General features: G+C 40.4%; 1 protein-coding gene across 5 annotated transcripts in view; it reads right to left on the reverse strand.

Moving 5' to 3' along the window:
* evi5b (ecotropic viral integration site 5b) overlaps nucleotides 1–15608 on the reverse strand; it is a 43856-nt gene extending 28248 nt beyond the window's left edge. For 2 of the 5 annotated variants that reach the window (XM_079652608.1, XM_079652607.1), the window contains exons 1-2: nucleotides 15306–15608; nucleotides 2930–3162 (exon numbers count right to left, since the gene is read on the reverse strand). In XM_079652608.1, coding sequence (XP_079508734.1) covers nucleotides 2930–3162; nucleotides 15306–15389 — 317 coding nt within the window. In that variant the 5' untranslated portion in view covers nucleotides 15390–15608. Of the gene's footprint in view, nucleotides 1–2929; nucleotides 3163–3656; nucleotides 3678–9264; nucleotides 9551–15305 lie in introns of those variants that run through there. The other 3 variants (XM_079652611.1, XM_079652609.1, XM_079652610.1) reach the window with 3 other exon arrangements.
* Between the last annotated feature and the right edge of the window lie 232 nt (nucleotides 15609–15840).

Raw genomic sequence — 15840 nt, forward strand, 5'->3', positions numbered from 1 at the left:
GCAGAGAAATTGGGTCTTGTGAAAGGGCCCCACTATATGTTGGGTTGGAGGCCAGGGTCAAAGGGCAGATGAACTATGAGCCCTTTGACATTGTGCCTTCTGTTCACCAGATGGAAGTCTCCTCAGAGCTTAATGGAAGGAAGTTAGGGAGAAAATGAAACGTTTCCCTGGTTAGTTTTGATCAACACTAATGAGGGAAAACATCACAAGTGTCACTTGGCATTCTGGGCGTACCTATGAGTCATGACATTCAACAGACATTTGCTTTCTACTTCCCTCTAGTTAACTGTGACACAATCCTGAACTCTGAACTGTTTGCTTGGTTTCCATGCTAACACATTACAACTGGCACAATGGAGGAAGAATTGGCAGTAGAAAGGTTTTGTATTACCCTTTAACAGCACTTTAAAGAGTCCCTTTTATTGCTTTTTAGAGTTTTCCTTTTCTTGTAGTGTGTTCTATAGGATTGTGTGCATGTAAATGGTCTGCAAAGGCTAACATCCCAAAGTCCCCACCAGAGGGAGTTTCTCTCCCACACAACCCCAAGCAGTACGAGAACAATTAAGAGCTTTTTGAACATTAAAGCATGGAGACATGTCATAGCAGGGGCGGACTGGGGGGAAAAAGTGGCCCGGGTATTAATTGACAGACAGGCCCACTTAATGCACGGCATGTATCGGCCAGCCGGCGACGAAAGTATGTTACTTAACAAAAAACCCTATGCATTTAATGTTATTTTGGACCATTATTCATATAGTAATCACATTACCTGAGCCCTTGGGTTGCCTAGAGCAAAATAGTTACAGCATATATTTAGTGATTTTAATGTTAACAGATCATTGATGCAATAACATTTGGACCCAATTTGCCTGACTTGACGCATGGAATAAAACATGGGTGTAGGAAGCATCCTCAATGTGGGTGAGACAATTTAACAGGGGGTGTGGGCAGGTGGTGGACCAAACCTCCTCTAGGGGGGTCCGGGGGCATGCTCCCCCGGGATGATTTTTTGTTTTAAATGTTGAAGTTAAATTCATCGTTCTTTCAACATTTATTTGAACAGCAAGTGGAGGCAAAAGTGACTGCACCCAAAACAATAAACCTGATAGCTAACTAGCCTAAACTCAGTAACAGAATGTGGGCAAGACGTTCTTCTCCACAGCCGCGCGACCTCTGAGTCAGACGTCACTTCCCCATTTTCTATCCTACGGGTACAGCCACTCCCCCTGAACCCCGTTTCCCTGCCAACCCAATTTTTTGGGCCCTCCGGCCCATGCACAGCACCGGCTCACCGGGAAAACCCCCAGTATTCCCAATGGCCAGTCTGCCCCTGTAGTGGAGTAAATACTAATCGGAACCTTGAAATCAACGTATTAGGGCCCCTTTAACTTCTGACAACACAGTGAACTTTTTTTCTTTGTAATGGAATGGACAGTTGAGTTTGCACAGCAATAGAATTGTATAGGATATCCCTCTAAATAATGTCTCGTATATTAAAAGGAAAATCAGATGTACATTTACAGTTCCTTAAAATCACAATGATAAGCAAATTGGTAACTTAAGAATCAATGGGTAGATCCTGCAAGTTTTGGCCCCCATTGCTATTATTTTAACTTCTCTTTCGCTCCCTCTCAGTAGCTGCAGGATGTGCATTCTTCCACAAACCTGAACCTTTTCTCCTAGGTTCTGTTAAGCCAGTGGACGAGATCAAATGGGCCAACCATCTCTCACACACACACTAAGAACATCTTTAAACCAGACAGTCTCTTCCTCCCTGAAGTTGCAGTCAGGTCACCGAAGGCCAGGTCAAAAAGGGTCAAACACCCTTTAATTACAAGTCAGCACAGAACCTGTAAAAACAGGAGACTGGTACATCTTCTCCCAACAGTATTTGACTCTTTATATTCCCCAGCCTGTCACAACATGTTGAACGTCACTTTCCTGTATGTGTAGTTTAGGAGGGGGATGCAGAAAGATCCTACAGTTGTTAGAGTGGTGCAGAATCCGATGTGTACAAAGGACAAGGCAAAGACATAACAATAAGGTGGACAAATGTCTGAATACTGACTTGACATTTTGAATTAAAATGTAATAAAACATATTGAAATTGTTGAGGTCAATGTGAAAATGATAACATGTTTTCCTTGTAGTATTTGAACAGCGGTTTTAATTCCTGGGGAAGTTCAACTTGTTTGGACACCTTACAGCTCAATCACATGACTGCATGCTATTCGCTCCCCTGGGGACAGGAACAAGCTTCAAGTCACAGAATTTATATCACAGCAGCCCATAACCCATCTCACATTTGATAGAAGATGGTGAGTACTATCCACTAAACCCCCCTATGTACATTCTTTCTGAGCGTCTACCCTCATGGGCCAGGTCAACCCAGGTCAAATTGTTATGTCCTGTGCCATAAGTGTTCTAAAACTTCACTCAATAACAAAGTAAACAATGTTAAAGTCATGCACTAATGATAACTGATGCTGCTGAGTGGGGATAACGTCTTAAATGTTGATTATATGCTTGAGCAGTTGGATTTTATTTTTGTATTTAGTAGCCTAGGTACATATTCTAAATGAACCTACATTTTTCTTATTAATCTTCTGGAATTTACCGTCACAAGCAATTAAGTAACGTAATTGAAGCCATTGATTAGGATTGTTGTCTATCTTTAAGGTGGTATGTAAGAAGACAATTTAGTGAAGGGTAACCTCACACTGTAGTAGTTCAGTGGGTCTGCTAACGAGGGGGCATCTCAAATATTTCAATATATCTATATATTGTAGAAATTGACTTATTGTATGTTTTTAATGTTTAAACATTTAAAAAGATGATGTTGTTGTTGCCTTATCAAGTAGACTGTGCTCTCCATCCATGGGTGCCTCTCCATTTGATAGGCAGGAGAAGCACCAGAGAGACTGCTTACTTGTTCTGCTGCTCCAGCTTGGCGAGCAGCTCCACATCGTCAGGACTGAGCAGCGCGGGTGAGGAGGGGGAGAGGCCGGCTGAGGACAGAGAGGTGGAGGAGGAGGTGGCAGTGGTCTGCAGGGACGTGGGCGTGGCCACCTGGCTAGCCATCTGACTGACCGTGTGGGACACCGAGTTCTTCACCCATGAGAGAGTAGAACTCAGCTTACCAGCAACCGTGTCTGTCGCCACCTGCAGAGGACGGAGAATACCTCTTAATTCAGTGACTAGGTCCTAGTAATACAACAAATACAAATATTCTACACCATCACAGAGCAGTCTAACATGCATTTATTTAAACATAATTCCTGCCAGAAATACATGATCAGTTTTGTAATAGCTGCACCGGTAGCACATAGCAGTATCTGCTAAATCCATACAGCTGCATAGTTTTCATACTTGGCATTAGCAAAAAAACATTACATTACTTTACAGCAATTCAATCAATGATGAATATAATTGTTCATTGCTGCCCCTATTCCTGACATTTAACACATTCATTAAGTTTGTATATTGTGTTGTATACAACTGACAAATGCAAGAATCATGGCTAACAGTAAACGTGGTTGGAGCTCAACAATGGCCAATCTACTGTCCTCAGAGAGAGAGACTTCAGAAAGGATGTGCCACCTGGTTCACAACCAACAGCCTGACCATTTCATGCAGGAAATCTTCTATACTCATACCTGCTATTCAAAATCATCCACAATCTTTCAGCAGCTAACATACTCCATGAGGAAATCAAGTATGTACTCATCTAGAGAACACCACAAAAAGACAAAAGAAATATTCCATGGTAATCCACTCTTGTGAACCTTCAACCTATTAAATGACAGACTGTAGTCATGCTGATCACACTGTCAAGAGGGGTCAAAGTGCTCCACTAAAGATAGGACTTATAAACGTCTCCTGCTGAAGTCATGGTAAAACAGGAAGTAGACCTCCACACAAAGCGGAAAAAGGGATTCTGAAATTCCTATCGCACCTGAGTAAAACAAATGTGTCTTTGGTTTCAACCCAACAGGAAGTCTAGATTCTACCAGGCAGGAAACCAATCATACCATGCATCTTACTTGGTACTAAATGATGAGTCATTCGTCTGCGGGTATCAGGTCTACAGAGGGACAAAGATATAGCAGAGAAGGAGAGGTGAAGGAAAGTGTGTGGTGAATGTGGTGAGAGGAATGTGCCATACACTGAAAGTATGATGGCTGAGGTTTGTTACCCTCCTGTACACACACAGACACTGAGTAGCTGTGCTGATACCACACAGTAGAGGTGAAAGCCAAAGCAATATTGTAGTTGATTCACTTTAAATAAAATATTACTTAAAAAGAAAGAAATACTATTTTTTTTTACACTGAATGAAAGCTACAATCACACATTTGAACATATATGTGAGAAATGCTGTGACTCCCGTCGCACAAAAAGCCAGGAATCAGGTTTGTAGTTGATGAATATTTCTAGAGATGATTCTATTTCCCTTTAGAGAGAGTATGTCTCGGCAACCGAAACAAACAATGATATGATATTTGTCTTTTAATCAAACAAGTAACAGTCTACAAGGTTTCCTGGAAGCCTAGTGGCTATGAAATATAATCGATAAGTGTGGCGTCCTAGGTCATATATCAATATGAGGACTGTTGTCATCAATATGATCCATCTACTGTAATATAGGCAACATTACAATTCTGAATATTATAATCAATGTTTTTACAGGTGATAACCGATAAATACCAGCTTCTCATGACCAATGCCATAAGACCACTGAGTTCAAAGCCTGTAGTTATGCACCCCTTCCTGAGGGACAGAAAGGCTAAGATGTAGTGAGCAAAGAAAGAAATTTGATATCTCATAGGTCTGACCAAATCAATCTGAGTGACATCACTATTGCGAACACAACAAAAACAAAGAAAGCTCTTTAAATGTTCATTTGTTTTATCAAGTAAAACACATTAAAAAAAAACTTGTTTTGCAAACTCCAAGTGAATATCTCCTCTGGAAAGAGAAATGGTCCACAAAGGCAACAACATGCTGCTCTTTGGTCAGTGTACTATGCTTGTCTTCTTCTTCTCTGTGTTTATTGACAGATCCGCAAACCAACTGTAAAGTTGCTAACCCACAATTGCTGTTAGAAGCTGCACTTGTTAAGCCAACAAAAGCAATTTGGATTTGTATTATTTTCTAATAATACATTAGTTTGTTAGTGTATACATTATAATATAAGTTTCCCCTTATGATGATTTATCAACCCAATATATATATTGTGCATCTCTAATTATGAATACACTGCATGGCAAATATAGTAAAAACATTTGAATGGATGCATCATAAAAGCTTCTGTATGTAACATTACACATTTTACCACATGGAAACAGGAAGTGGGGGTACACCACATTGTTACTGTTTTGTTTTTGTTACTGTTTTTAACACCCTGTTCCAGAGCTTTCACTGTGGGGGGGGGGGGCGTATTTACTGACCTTCAATCAACAATATGACAGAACAGCTAAACTAACAGATCCACATCCTGTAGATCCTCCTGGGCGGCTGCCAGAGCAACAAAGGTCTGCAGAACAGGTGCACGAGTGTACATGCAGATAGATGTGAAAAAAAGAACCCCTTACCTCACTTCAATGATTTGTATTACAAGACTTATCAATAATGAAGGAAGAAATAGGACAATACAAATCTCCAGATAGGATTTCTTGACAGTTTCAGTTTGACTTCCTAATACCTTGTGGATCACCGTGTTATAAGTATAATTAAACAATCTAAAAAATGATTTGTCCATATTACAGACGAAATCTGTTTATATGTCTCTGGTAACGTGAGGAAAAAAACAGATTTGATTTGTCTCCCTTACAACCCAGCCCACTGCTCACACCAATGATACCACAACAATGATGATTCTGAAAATGCAAGTTGCATTTACCCACATGACTGTAATTACAAATAATAACAGGATCCACAGCAGTAACAGACATATGCCGCTTCTGCACGAAGACAGATTATCAGCGGGTGTGTGCAGTGCAAACTGACTCAGATGTTGATCAGCACATACCACTTCAACAGCAGAAAACTAAAGGCTTAAACTATAGTCCACTTCAATAGTTCATTTCATTTCCTTATATCACAGAAGAGTGTGACTTCATTAACAAGTACTAAATAACTAAAGAAGGTGTGTGTTGGAGGAGGGGCTCTGTAAGGAAGTGGCAGATTTTTTCCGGCTGTGTATTTTCAAATTCTAGCGCACTCGAGCTGGTTTCTCCAAAATTAACTAACCCACCTTTAAAGTCACGCTGATCCAGTTAGAGATAATTTATGAAATCATTCAATCTTAAATGAATATAAAAAATGAACTACATATTCTTTGTGAAAATAATCAGTTATGTAAGTAATGTGCAAACAATAGAAAAACAGTTGGTGCATAAAAAGACTCCTCTCTCTACCGAGCTCTGCTCTGCACCACTGAGCCAGCCATTATTGTATCTGTAATGTGTCTCTTTGAAAGCACAGGGGAAATGGAAGGGCCGGAGGTTTCTTCACAGAACGACCCCCCAATGTGGGCTGCCATGCAGGACTAACAGGGGAGAGAAAAGAGGGCCCTGAGGACTGAACACCATGCAGAGCCAAGCAGAGGTAAGGCCTCCACCTTGCCTTATGTATGCGTGTACTTTTCAGTCTGATCAATGATGAACCTAATTAACCTTATTTGTTGATTTCCTGAAGAAAAACAACACCGTGTCTTACTGCAGTCTTTAGCAGACAAGAAAAACCTGAGGGAAGCAAAGTATGAGCAGGACAGGGCGGGCAGGGAAGGCTATGATTTGAGGGATGTGTCTATGTCCAGGTGGTTTTAGAAAACATTCCTTCTATCAAGTCCAGCCAACTGAAGCAAGGTTTCCCTATCAATTGTGGATACGGAGATTTTTTTGTTCTGCTTTTGTTTGCCAAAGAACTCAAAGGGGCCCCGAGATGCAGTGTGCATAGCTAATGGAACCTACAGCGAGGCAAGAAGAAAGCCTCGGCGATACAGTTTCGAGACGATTGGGGAACTGAAAAAGACCAAAGGCAGAAGCATTTTCTTCCTTATTCAAAATGCACAGCACCTCACATATATCTCAAAGTGCAGAACCAAGCAAAAACATGTGAATCAACTTTTAAGCCAGGACACATGTAGAAGTCTAAAAGGTGTTAATAACAGTCATACAATAATTAATGTTCTCACTTTTACTTCTCTTTCATCACGTGCCATTTCTAGGCGATTAATAAGCACAAAAATGTCTGTCCCAGCAGGAAAGAGCATGACTATCTTCAGGGAAACATGTTGTCCACTTGCTGAGTGAGAGGGAATTAAAACACAGGCCTGACTGTCCAACAATGACACACTAACACTTGGGTAGAAGAAAGGCCTTTCACTCCACATACCGGGAGAAGCTCACTTTTTCCAAGTGTACAATCAGCATTTCAATGGTCTTTCTAAAGGCTATTCTTAATTACGCTGTCACACAGTGAGGGCTACAACCACTAGCTTATATTTTACAATTTGCCTGCAAAACTTGCACTGCAAAAAAGTAGCCTTAAAGTAATGTGTTGTGAATTGTATTTTTCAATCAATAACACATAAATGTCAGCATTTGCTAGTGTATTTTGTTGGAGAGAAAGCTATGCTAACACCAACTTCTTATCATTGTGTGAAGCTGTGCGTGTTATCTCCATTGTCTAAACCAGAGACTGTTCTTCAACGGACTCCTTCTATCTCTTAGCAGTATGCCCATAAGTGGTAGTACTAAAAAAGCTCACTTATTTGACTTGTTCTCAGTCAATTTGACAGGTATTACGAAAGCTTCTCAAAGTGTTTCTTATGTATTTATTGTTCCATTCTGTAACTATTTGTGAATAATACAAATATGTATACCGTTTGAATAATATATCAGCTGTCCTGTTATTTGTCCCAAAAGATGCATTATAACTCCCTTGGATGCATGCCAATCCTGAGGTTCTGGAGGTTTCCGTTTTAACTGCATCTCTAGTCTTAACAGAAGGTTTGGAATTGACACCTTGAAAAGTGAGGATAATAAAGAAGCATCTGGGTATGTCCTACCAGGAAACTCCCTTTAAACCCATACAAAACCCTGCTAATTTAATCACTATACATTCTGAGAACAGAAATGCATTTAACTAAATTCATCCAGGTTTGAATGCAGTTGCACAAGTGTAGTGAAACAGAATGCCTTCAAATGATGAGCTACATTTAACAAGCACTAGCACTTTACTTGAGAATATCTGTTTGGCAAGACTGTGAAATGTTCTACTTGATTGCTTAATAGACATTGGACATAAGTCACAGCACAATAAGGTTCTACACTTCTCACTCAGCCCATTAAACATTAGGATTTGTTTTTGGAGAGCCATTTAGCTCTGATACCACATCCAATGTTCCCCATTGGATGGCCCAACATGCTTTGAGTTACAGTATTACAGTCATGATCATCAAGAAACACTATTCCATAACATCATCGGCCTACACTGAGCGTTCCATTTTCTCTCTTTAACTCCTTATCCATCTCGCTTATATTTGTCAGACCTGCCGCTGTTTACTGTCATTATTTATGACAGTCAAGAAATAAGTACTTTCTGCAGTTGTAAGAGTTATATTGCGGGGTTATTGTACACAAAGCCGCGTTGTTGTCACTTGTAAGTAACTTTCCCGAAGTTGGAGTTAAGTATATCCTTGGCTTGAATGCAGCCCATGCCACTGCTGAGAGGTTTATATGCTTCACATCATGCTAGCAAATATGAAAAACATGTTTAGTTTACAGCAGACAGGGCGGACGCATTAGAGAAGTCTCTGCTCCTTATTTGGCTCGCTGGTGTTGTGAGCTGAAATGGAGATCATCTAGCATCAAATACAACAGTATACTGTCCTCTTCCAGAAGGCTCTAACGTCGGCTAGCTCGACGAGGGTAAGAGTAGGATTACAAAGTTATATCGATAGAGTCATTTCACATCGCCAAGCAGGAAAACCAGGCGATAGCTGGAGCCCGGAGCCATCCAATTAACTAGTTGTACAACACATAGCAAAGCTTTCAATGACAGAACTGACAACCAGTGTAAACAAGCTGATATTCCGAGAAAACAAATTCAAAAGTTAGGTTTTGAAACAGTGTTCTTTATAGATGAAATGTCATGCCATACACTTGAACTGATACAGAGATAACTTCGCTTCGTTTTATGAGTAAGTGGTTATTCCAGTACTTAGTCATAGCCCGAGAAAACAAGAACAGCCTTTACCTTGAAATGTTTTTCACCAGCCGCACCAACTGTCCTCCGCTTCCCATGCACAAACTTATATACCCACTTTTAAAAGAAGAAGACCGGCTTCCTAACACTTCATCGGAATACATTAGCTATATTTTCCCAAGTTAGCATAGCTAGGTTTTTCTACTAGAAAGCTAGCCTGTGTTGGGTTAGCTAGCTAGTTCCCATTGACTCTCCGGTCCAGCCCATGCAGCGTATAATACGTGTACACAGTCTGCAGAGCAGACAGACGGCGGCGGCCTACCAAATGTTTACAAGCGCTTACTGCTCAAACCTGACAAAACACTGCCACTAAGTGTTCACGATACCAACTGCACTTCAAAACGTGTTACTACTTATTTCCATTCCATGTGTAAGAGGAGTTATAGTTTAAACAAAAAGAGGTATTTGGGATTGGGTCAGGGGTGGAAGCAGAGACAGAATATCCTTAAGTAAAATTATTATTCTGCTGAGGATTTTCCCCATTATTTTAGTGATTTATTGGTTTAGTGTTTTAGTGTTTAGTGATAAATGTAAGAAATGCTGTCATAATTACCCAAAGACCAATGTGACACTTTCACAATGTTTGTTTTGTCTAATTAATACTAATGGATTACAATTATTAACGTTATTATATTATTATTATTATAATAGCTAAACAGCAAATATGTTCTCTTGCTGAAATAGAACCATGGAGTTTGTACCTTTAAAATAGCTTAAACAATCAAAGTATATTAAAGTGAATTTGCTGTGGGTTATCCAGAGGTCATGACAGCATATATTTTACTTATGGCAGAGGTGTCCAAACATTTTTCACTGAGGGCCACATGCAGAAAAATATACACATATTCACACAAAGGTCCAAAAAAAATCCACCTGCACTTCCCTGTCTGACCTTTTACTCTGCTGGGTGTCACCTCTTTTTCCATTTTATGGAATAGATTGATTAAAAAAACATTACCAGATGAATGAATCGATCGTAGATGGAATGACATATACTTTTCAATAACATGTGCAATATGACTTTCAATATAATGTGCAATAATACCTTTCAGTATCATGTGCAATACTACTTTTTGTCACTATTAAATGTTATGTTCAATTCAACTTTACTATTATAGTTTGCTTATTAAAATAATCTTACTTTTTCTGCTATTCTGTTAGTCACTGATGATGTCAAATAAAGTTGTGTCTTATCAGTTAGATGAGAGGAGGTGAGAAAGGACGTTTCAATCTCCCTACACACCAGAAATTGACAATAAATCGACTTTGACTTAGACAAGTTAATGTCCTCAATCTGTTGTGTTTATTCCATAGCAAAACAAAAGATCTGTGGATTAAGACCATTTGTTTCAGAAAGAGAAGCCGAGTAAATGAAGCATCTTAGCACCCAATACCTGCTAATCGTTTTAACAACACATCTCTGATTACATATAACTGCACTTGAGACATTAACAGGCCAATTGAAGTTCTTATAATGTACAATCTTGTGTGTTTCATCCAGCACATTATTAAGACTTGAGTCAAGGAACATTTTCTCAGGCTTCCTGTAGCTCTATAGCAGTGGCGGCCGGCCCATAGGGGCGCTAGGGACGCCGCCCCACCTCTTCCCACGTACAAAAAAAAATATTAAAAAAAATATTAAATTTAAAAAGATTTTTTAAAAATAAATATATTTAAAAAAATATATATATTTTATATTTTTTATTTTTAATGAACAAAGTAAATATCATACAATTGGTATCAGTAAAATGTATAATCTACAATAAAATCTTGTTTAAAATTTTGTTACGATGTCTAAAGTTACTGATAAGTCACATGTTTCCTGCCTGGCCTTGCCCTTGGCATTAGTTTATCATTACGGGGCGCTGCCCCCGAGCCAAACAGCAGCAACCAGCACGTTGCAAAAGTTTCAATAGTAAACTGTGCCGCCGTAACATAATTTCAGCCAATCAGCGCCGTCAAATATTTTGGTCACGAGGGCGCTCACTCGGCGCCCACGTTGCTTACGTGCATTGACGTGAGTTGTTTTTTAGACTCGTGAGGAACTGGGGTAGTATCTATAGCAGGGGTCGGCAACCCCTGGCACGCGTGCCAGCATTGGCACGCGGCACCGTAACCAGTGGCACACTAGGAATAAGTGGAATAAGTGTGCAAAAATATTTAAATTAATTTTCAGATCCTGAACGCGAGACCACCGCCAGAGCGCGTCCTCCCGTTACCTGCAGAAGGAAGCCATGCACGCAACGCAGCCCCGCTCTCTTTATCTCCAGGTGACTTTCTGCGGCTTTCCTCCGTGGTGCAGTGCTGATCGTTTCACCACGGAGGAAAGCACTTCACTAATTGCAGTACCCATAATGAGCTGTACAAATGACGCAGTTTTTGCGTGGCTGTGTTTATTTAGTTGAAAGCCCAGTGGCGATCTGCTCATCTCTCATCGAAATAATATGCTACAAAGGGGCGGACTGGCCAACTGTGTGTTGAACTTTCCTGTCGGCCCCCAGACCGTAGTCGAGGAGGGCAGAAGCAACAAGCTTCAGGTTCAATAACCCACTTTAGCTTAAATGACTGGAGAGAGGCGAGCTCTTCTTGGGAGGACGTTGCATTTATTTAGCTGTTCTTCTGTTTCACAAAATAAATCACAGACCTCTGTTTTTCTGCTTTCCCGTTTCACTTCCAGAAACATACACACGTTCCCTCACTGTCGCTCTACCATTAACAAACACACATGCACAAGCCACACCCCTCTTTCTCTCTCTTAAAGGGACAGCGATCTCATCTCACTCTGCATGACCCTAATATCATAACTTGTGTGTTCTGGAGAATCACAGAACGGACGATCGTCCTTATTATTATGCCGTTTAAACCAATTATTGAAATGTGTTTGTTAAATTCGGCATCATGTAAGTTGCACCGACAGGTCCACACACTGCTTCCCCGCAGCGAGGCTCCCCCGCCCTCCTGCTGATAGTTGACGAGCGTCAAGTACCTCAAACCCCCCCCCCCGCCCCCCCCATGACAATTCTTGATCGTTGGCACGCTGATAACATTTTTTTTTTTTAAATGGCACTTCATATCAAAAAGGTTGCCGACCCCTGATCTATAGTAACGCAGTGTAGGCGGAGCCGTGACGTCATCTTCAATGAGCTCCCCAGAAAAACAACACAGCCGTTAGCTCTTAGCACTCAGAGCTCACAGCTCTTCATATCTGTTCAGAAACTAGACAAAAGTTAAACAAGTACAAACCACATACTGTCTATGTCATGGCGAATACAGTCGCTGGTTTATTTATGTCTGTATAGGCCGTTGTTGTGAGTGTGGACGGTCGGAGCATTTACAACGTTAGCTTAGCCAAATCTCCATTAGAAAACACGCATTTTAAAAGGTTTTTCGCCTGCCGTCTGTCTGCAGACTTGTCAAAGCCTTAATTCATGGTTTTTACTATCCGGTATCAGTATGTTGTTACTTCGGCATCATTTTGAAACGTGTATTACAATTAAATCACGGTCAAATATGTTCATCTTGTTGTAGTTGTAGCTAGGCCTGTCGCGATAATCGATAAATTGACTTATCGTACGATAAATAAAAATGGACTCGATAACTTTTCTGAGCTCGATAAATTGCTGTTTACATAAAGATATGACCAGTATTTTAGCCTGGAGCGCTGTGGCTGCCAGGCGCGCTGTGATGGGCGGGGCTGACGCACAGCCAGGTCAGGACACTCCGCGTGCACGTGCAGCAGCGTAGCAGCCAAATTAATAATATAGCGACAAGCGGGAGACAATGTGTGACTTACTCGCGGGGAATTTAAAGTGAAATGGAATTGGTTACAAAACCTAACTACACATCTCGATTCTCCGGTGTGGCAGTATTTTGGATTCAAACCAAATCAACGAGGCGAACCTACGGACTTGAATGAGCCGGGCGGTGTGTCGCATTGGTTTAAAAAAGGTAGCGACAAAAGCAGGCAATACCACGCATTTTAAACCACCTAAAACACAACCACCCCATTCCGTTTTCCCAGCTGGGAGCAAACACGGCAGCTGGAGATGGAGAGCCCCCGCCCGACAATGCAAACATGTTGGTGTTCCTTGCTCGAAAACTTAGAAAAACAGATTGGATATGGCCTGTTGAGGCATCTGGGTGTTTGACAGTGGACTGTACACTTGACTGTTGTTTTAAGGAGGTTTTTTTTGCTTGTGATATAATGTGTGCTCATATTTATTTATTTATATATATATAGAGAGAGAGCTCTGTTTTCCAGCCTGACTCTATTTAATTGATTGTTTTGGTTGTGTGTGATTTAATTAATTTATTATAATTTAATTCATTTGTTTTATTTATTATATATAATTTATATATTTTAATATTATTTCACATTTCATTTGCAATGTTGAATGTTCAATAAAAAGTTATGTTTGAAAGGATGTACTTGAATTATTATTATATATTATCATTATGTCTAAAATGGTCTTAAAACGGCGCCGACAATATTATCGTTTATCGCAATAATTTCCATAAAAATTTATCGTCCAACAAAATTAATTATCGTGACAGGCCTAGTTGCAGCCCCCTTGACAGCGATTCTCTCTCTAGTTTAGACTGCGGTCAAGCCAGCCTCCACTCGGAAAAACCTAGTCAAGCCAGCCCTCACGTGATATTGCGGTGCGCGAATATCCTATGCATTACGGTAGAGTCAAAAAAATCCTCCCTCTGTGTTTAGATGAGAATAAAACAAAAACTGTCCAGTATCATAGATCCATCTCACTCCAGGTTGATAGCAGGACACCCCATCTAGTCACTCAGAAAAAATCAGGACATTCTGATGTACAGTTTCAAAATAAAAGACCTTTGAAGTCTCATATATGAGCTATCATCCCTGTTTTTAGATGAGAATAAAACAAAAACTGTCCAGTATAATATATTCATCTCACTACAGGGTGATAGCAGGACACCCCATGTAGTCACTCAGAAAAAAATCAGGACATTCTGATGTACAGTTTCAAAATAAAAGACCTTTGGGAACAGGGATGATAGCTCATATATGAGACTTCAAAGGTCTTTTATTTTGAAACTGTACATCAGAATGTCCTGATTTTTTCTGAGTGACGACATGGGGTGTCCTGCTATCACCCTGGAGTGAGATGGATCTATGATACAGGACAGTCTTTGTTTTATTCTCATCCAAAAACAGGGATGACGGCTCATATATGAGACTGACTTCAAAGGTCTTTTATTTTGAAACTGTACATCAGAATGTCCTGATTTTTTCTGAGTGACTACATGGGGTGTCCTGCTATCACCCTGGAGTGAGATGGATCTATGATACTGGACAGTTTTTGTTTTATTCTCATCTAAAAACAGGGATGATAGCTCATATATGAGGCTTCAAAGGTCTTTTATTTTGAAACTGTACATCAGAATGTCCTGATTCTTTCTGAGTGACTACATGGGGTGTCCTGCTATCACCCTGGAGTGAGATGGATCTATGATACTGGACAGTTTTGGTTGTATTCTCATCTAAAAACAGGGATGATAGCTCATACAATAGAGATTTCAAAGGTCTTTTATTTTGAAATCCTAGATCAGAATGTCCTGATTTTTTCTGAGTGACTACATGGGATGTCCTGCTATCACCCTGAAGTGAAATGAGTCTTTGATACTGGACAGTTTTTGTTTTATTCTCATTTAAACACAGAGGGATGATTTTTTTTTACTCTACCGTAATGCATAGGATATTCGCACACCGCAATATCACGTGAGGGCTGGCTTGACTAGGTTTTCCCGAGTGTGGAGGCTGGCTTGACCGCAGTTAATTTAGCATACTCAGCCCGACTCAGCCTGGTTGTTCCTGGCCCTAGAACCACGATTTTATGGGGCCATTACATCACCAGAAGTACCAATTTAAGGGGTCATTTCTCCCAAAAAAAATGTTTTTACTCACTATATCAACAGCCCCACCATATTTTCCACCAGCCGCCACTGCTCTATAGGTGTAGTAACACTTATCTCATATCTGATCTTTAATAACTTACCTCAGGTTCATCGCTGAGAGAAACAATTCTTTCTGGAAGTCTGAACACCGTGGTCTCAGTGCTCGTAGAATCCGAAAATACCATTAATCTATCTAGAAAAACTCCACCTTTACTTTGTGGTTAGCTCTTTAAAAAATAAAGTTTAAACTAAAACGCGAAGTATCCAGGCCTTTAATAAAACTATAAACTGGCTTAGAGCTGCTTTGCTCGGTATAGGTTCACACAGCAGACTTTCACTGAGCGAGAGATATCAACAGAAACTCATGATGAGGTAAACATTGAGGCAAAAGTGTTCTGATGAAAAAGTGACGGAGCAGACTGCCTTCACTCACATACCACACAGTCCTAAAACCTACTCTTCAGGTTTCACATAAGGAGCAGTGAGTGACGCATATCCTTTGTCGGTTTTTGGACACTCCTCTGTTCATAGCTGAAAAGCAACTGACGTGGTGGGAGACATGGCAACACCATGGCCACTGTATGTGACTGTCACAGTGTCACAATAAGCACATCTCAGCCTGCAAGGCGTGAACTA

The sequence above is a fragment of the Notothenia rossii genome, assembly GCF_949606895.1.
Source record: "Notothenia rossii genome assembly, chromosome: 1".
Lineage (NCBI taxonomy): Eukaryota > Metazoa > Chordata > Actinopteri > Perciformes > Nototheniidae > Notothenia > Notothenia rossii.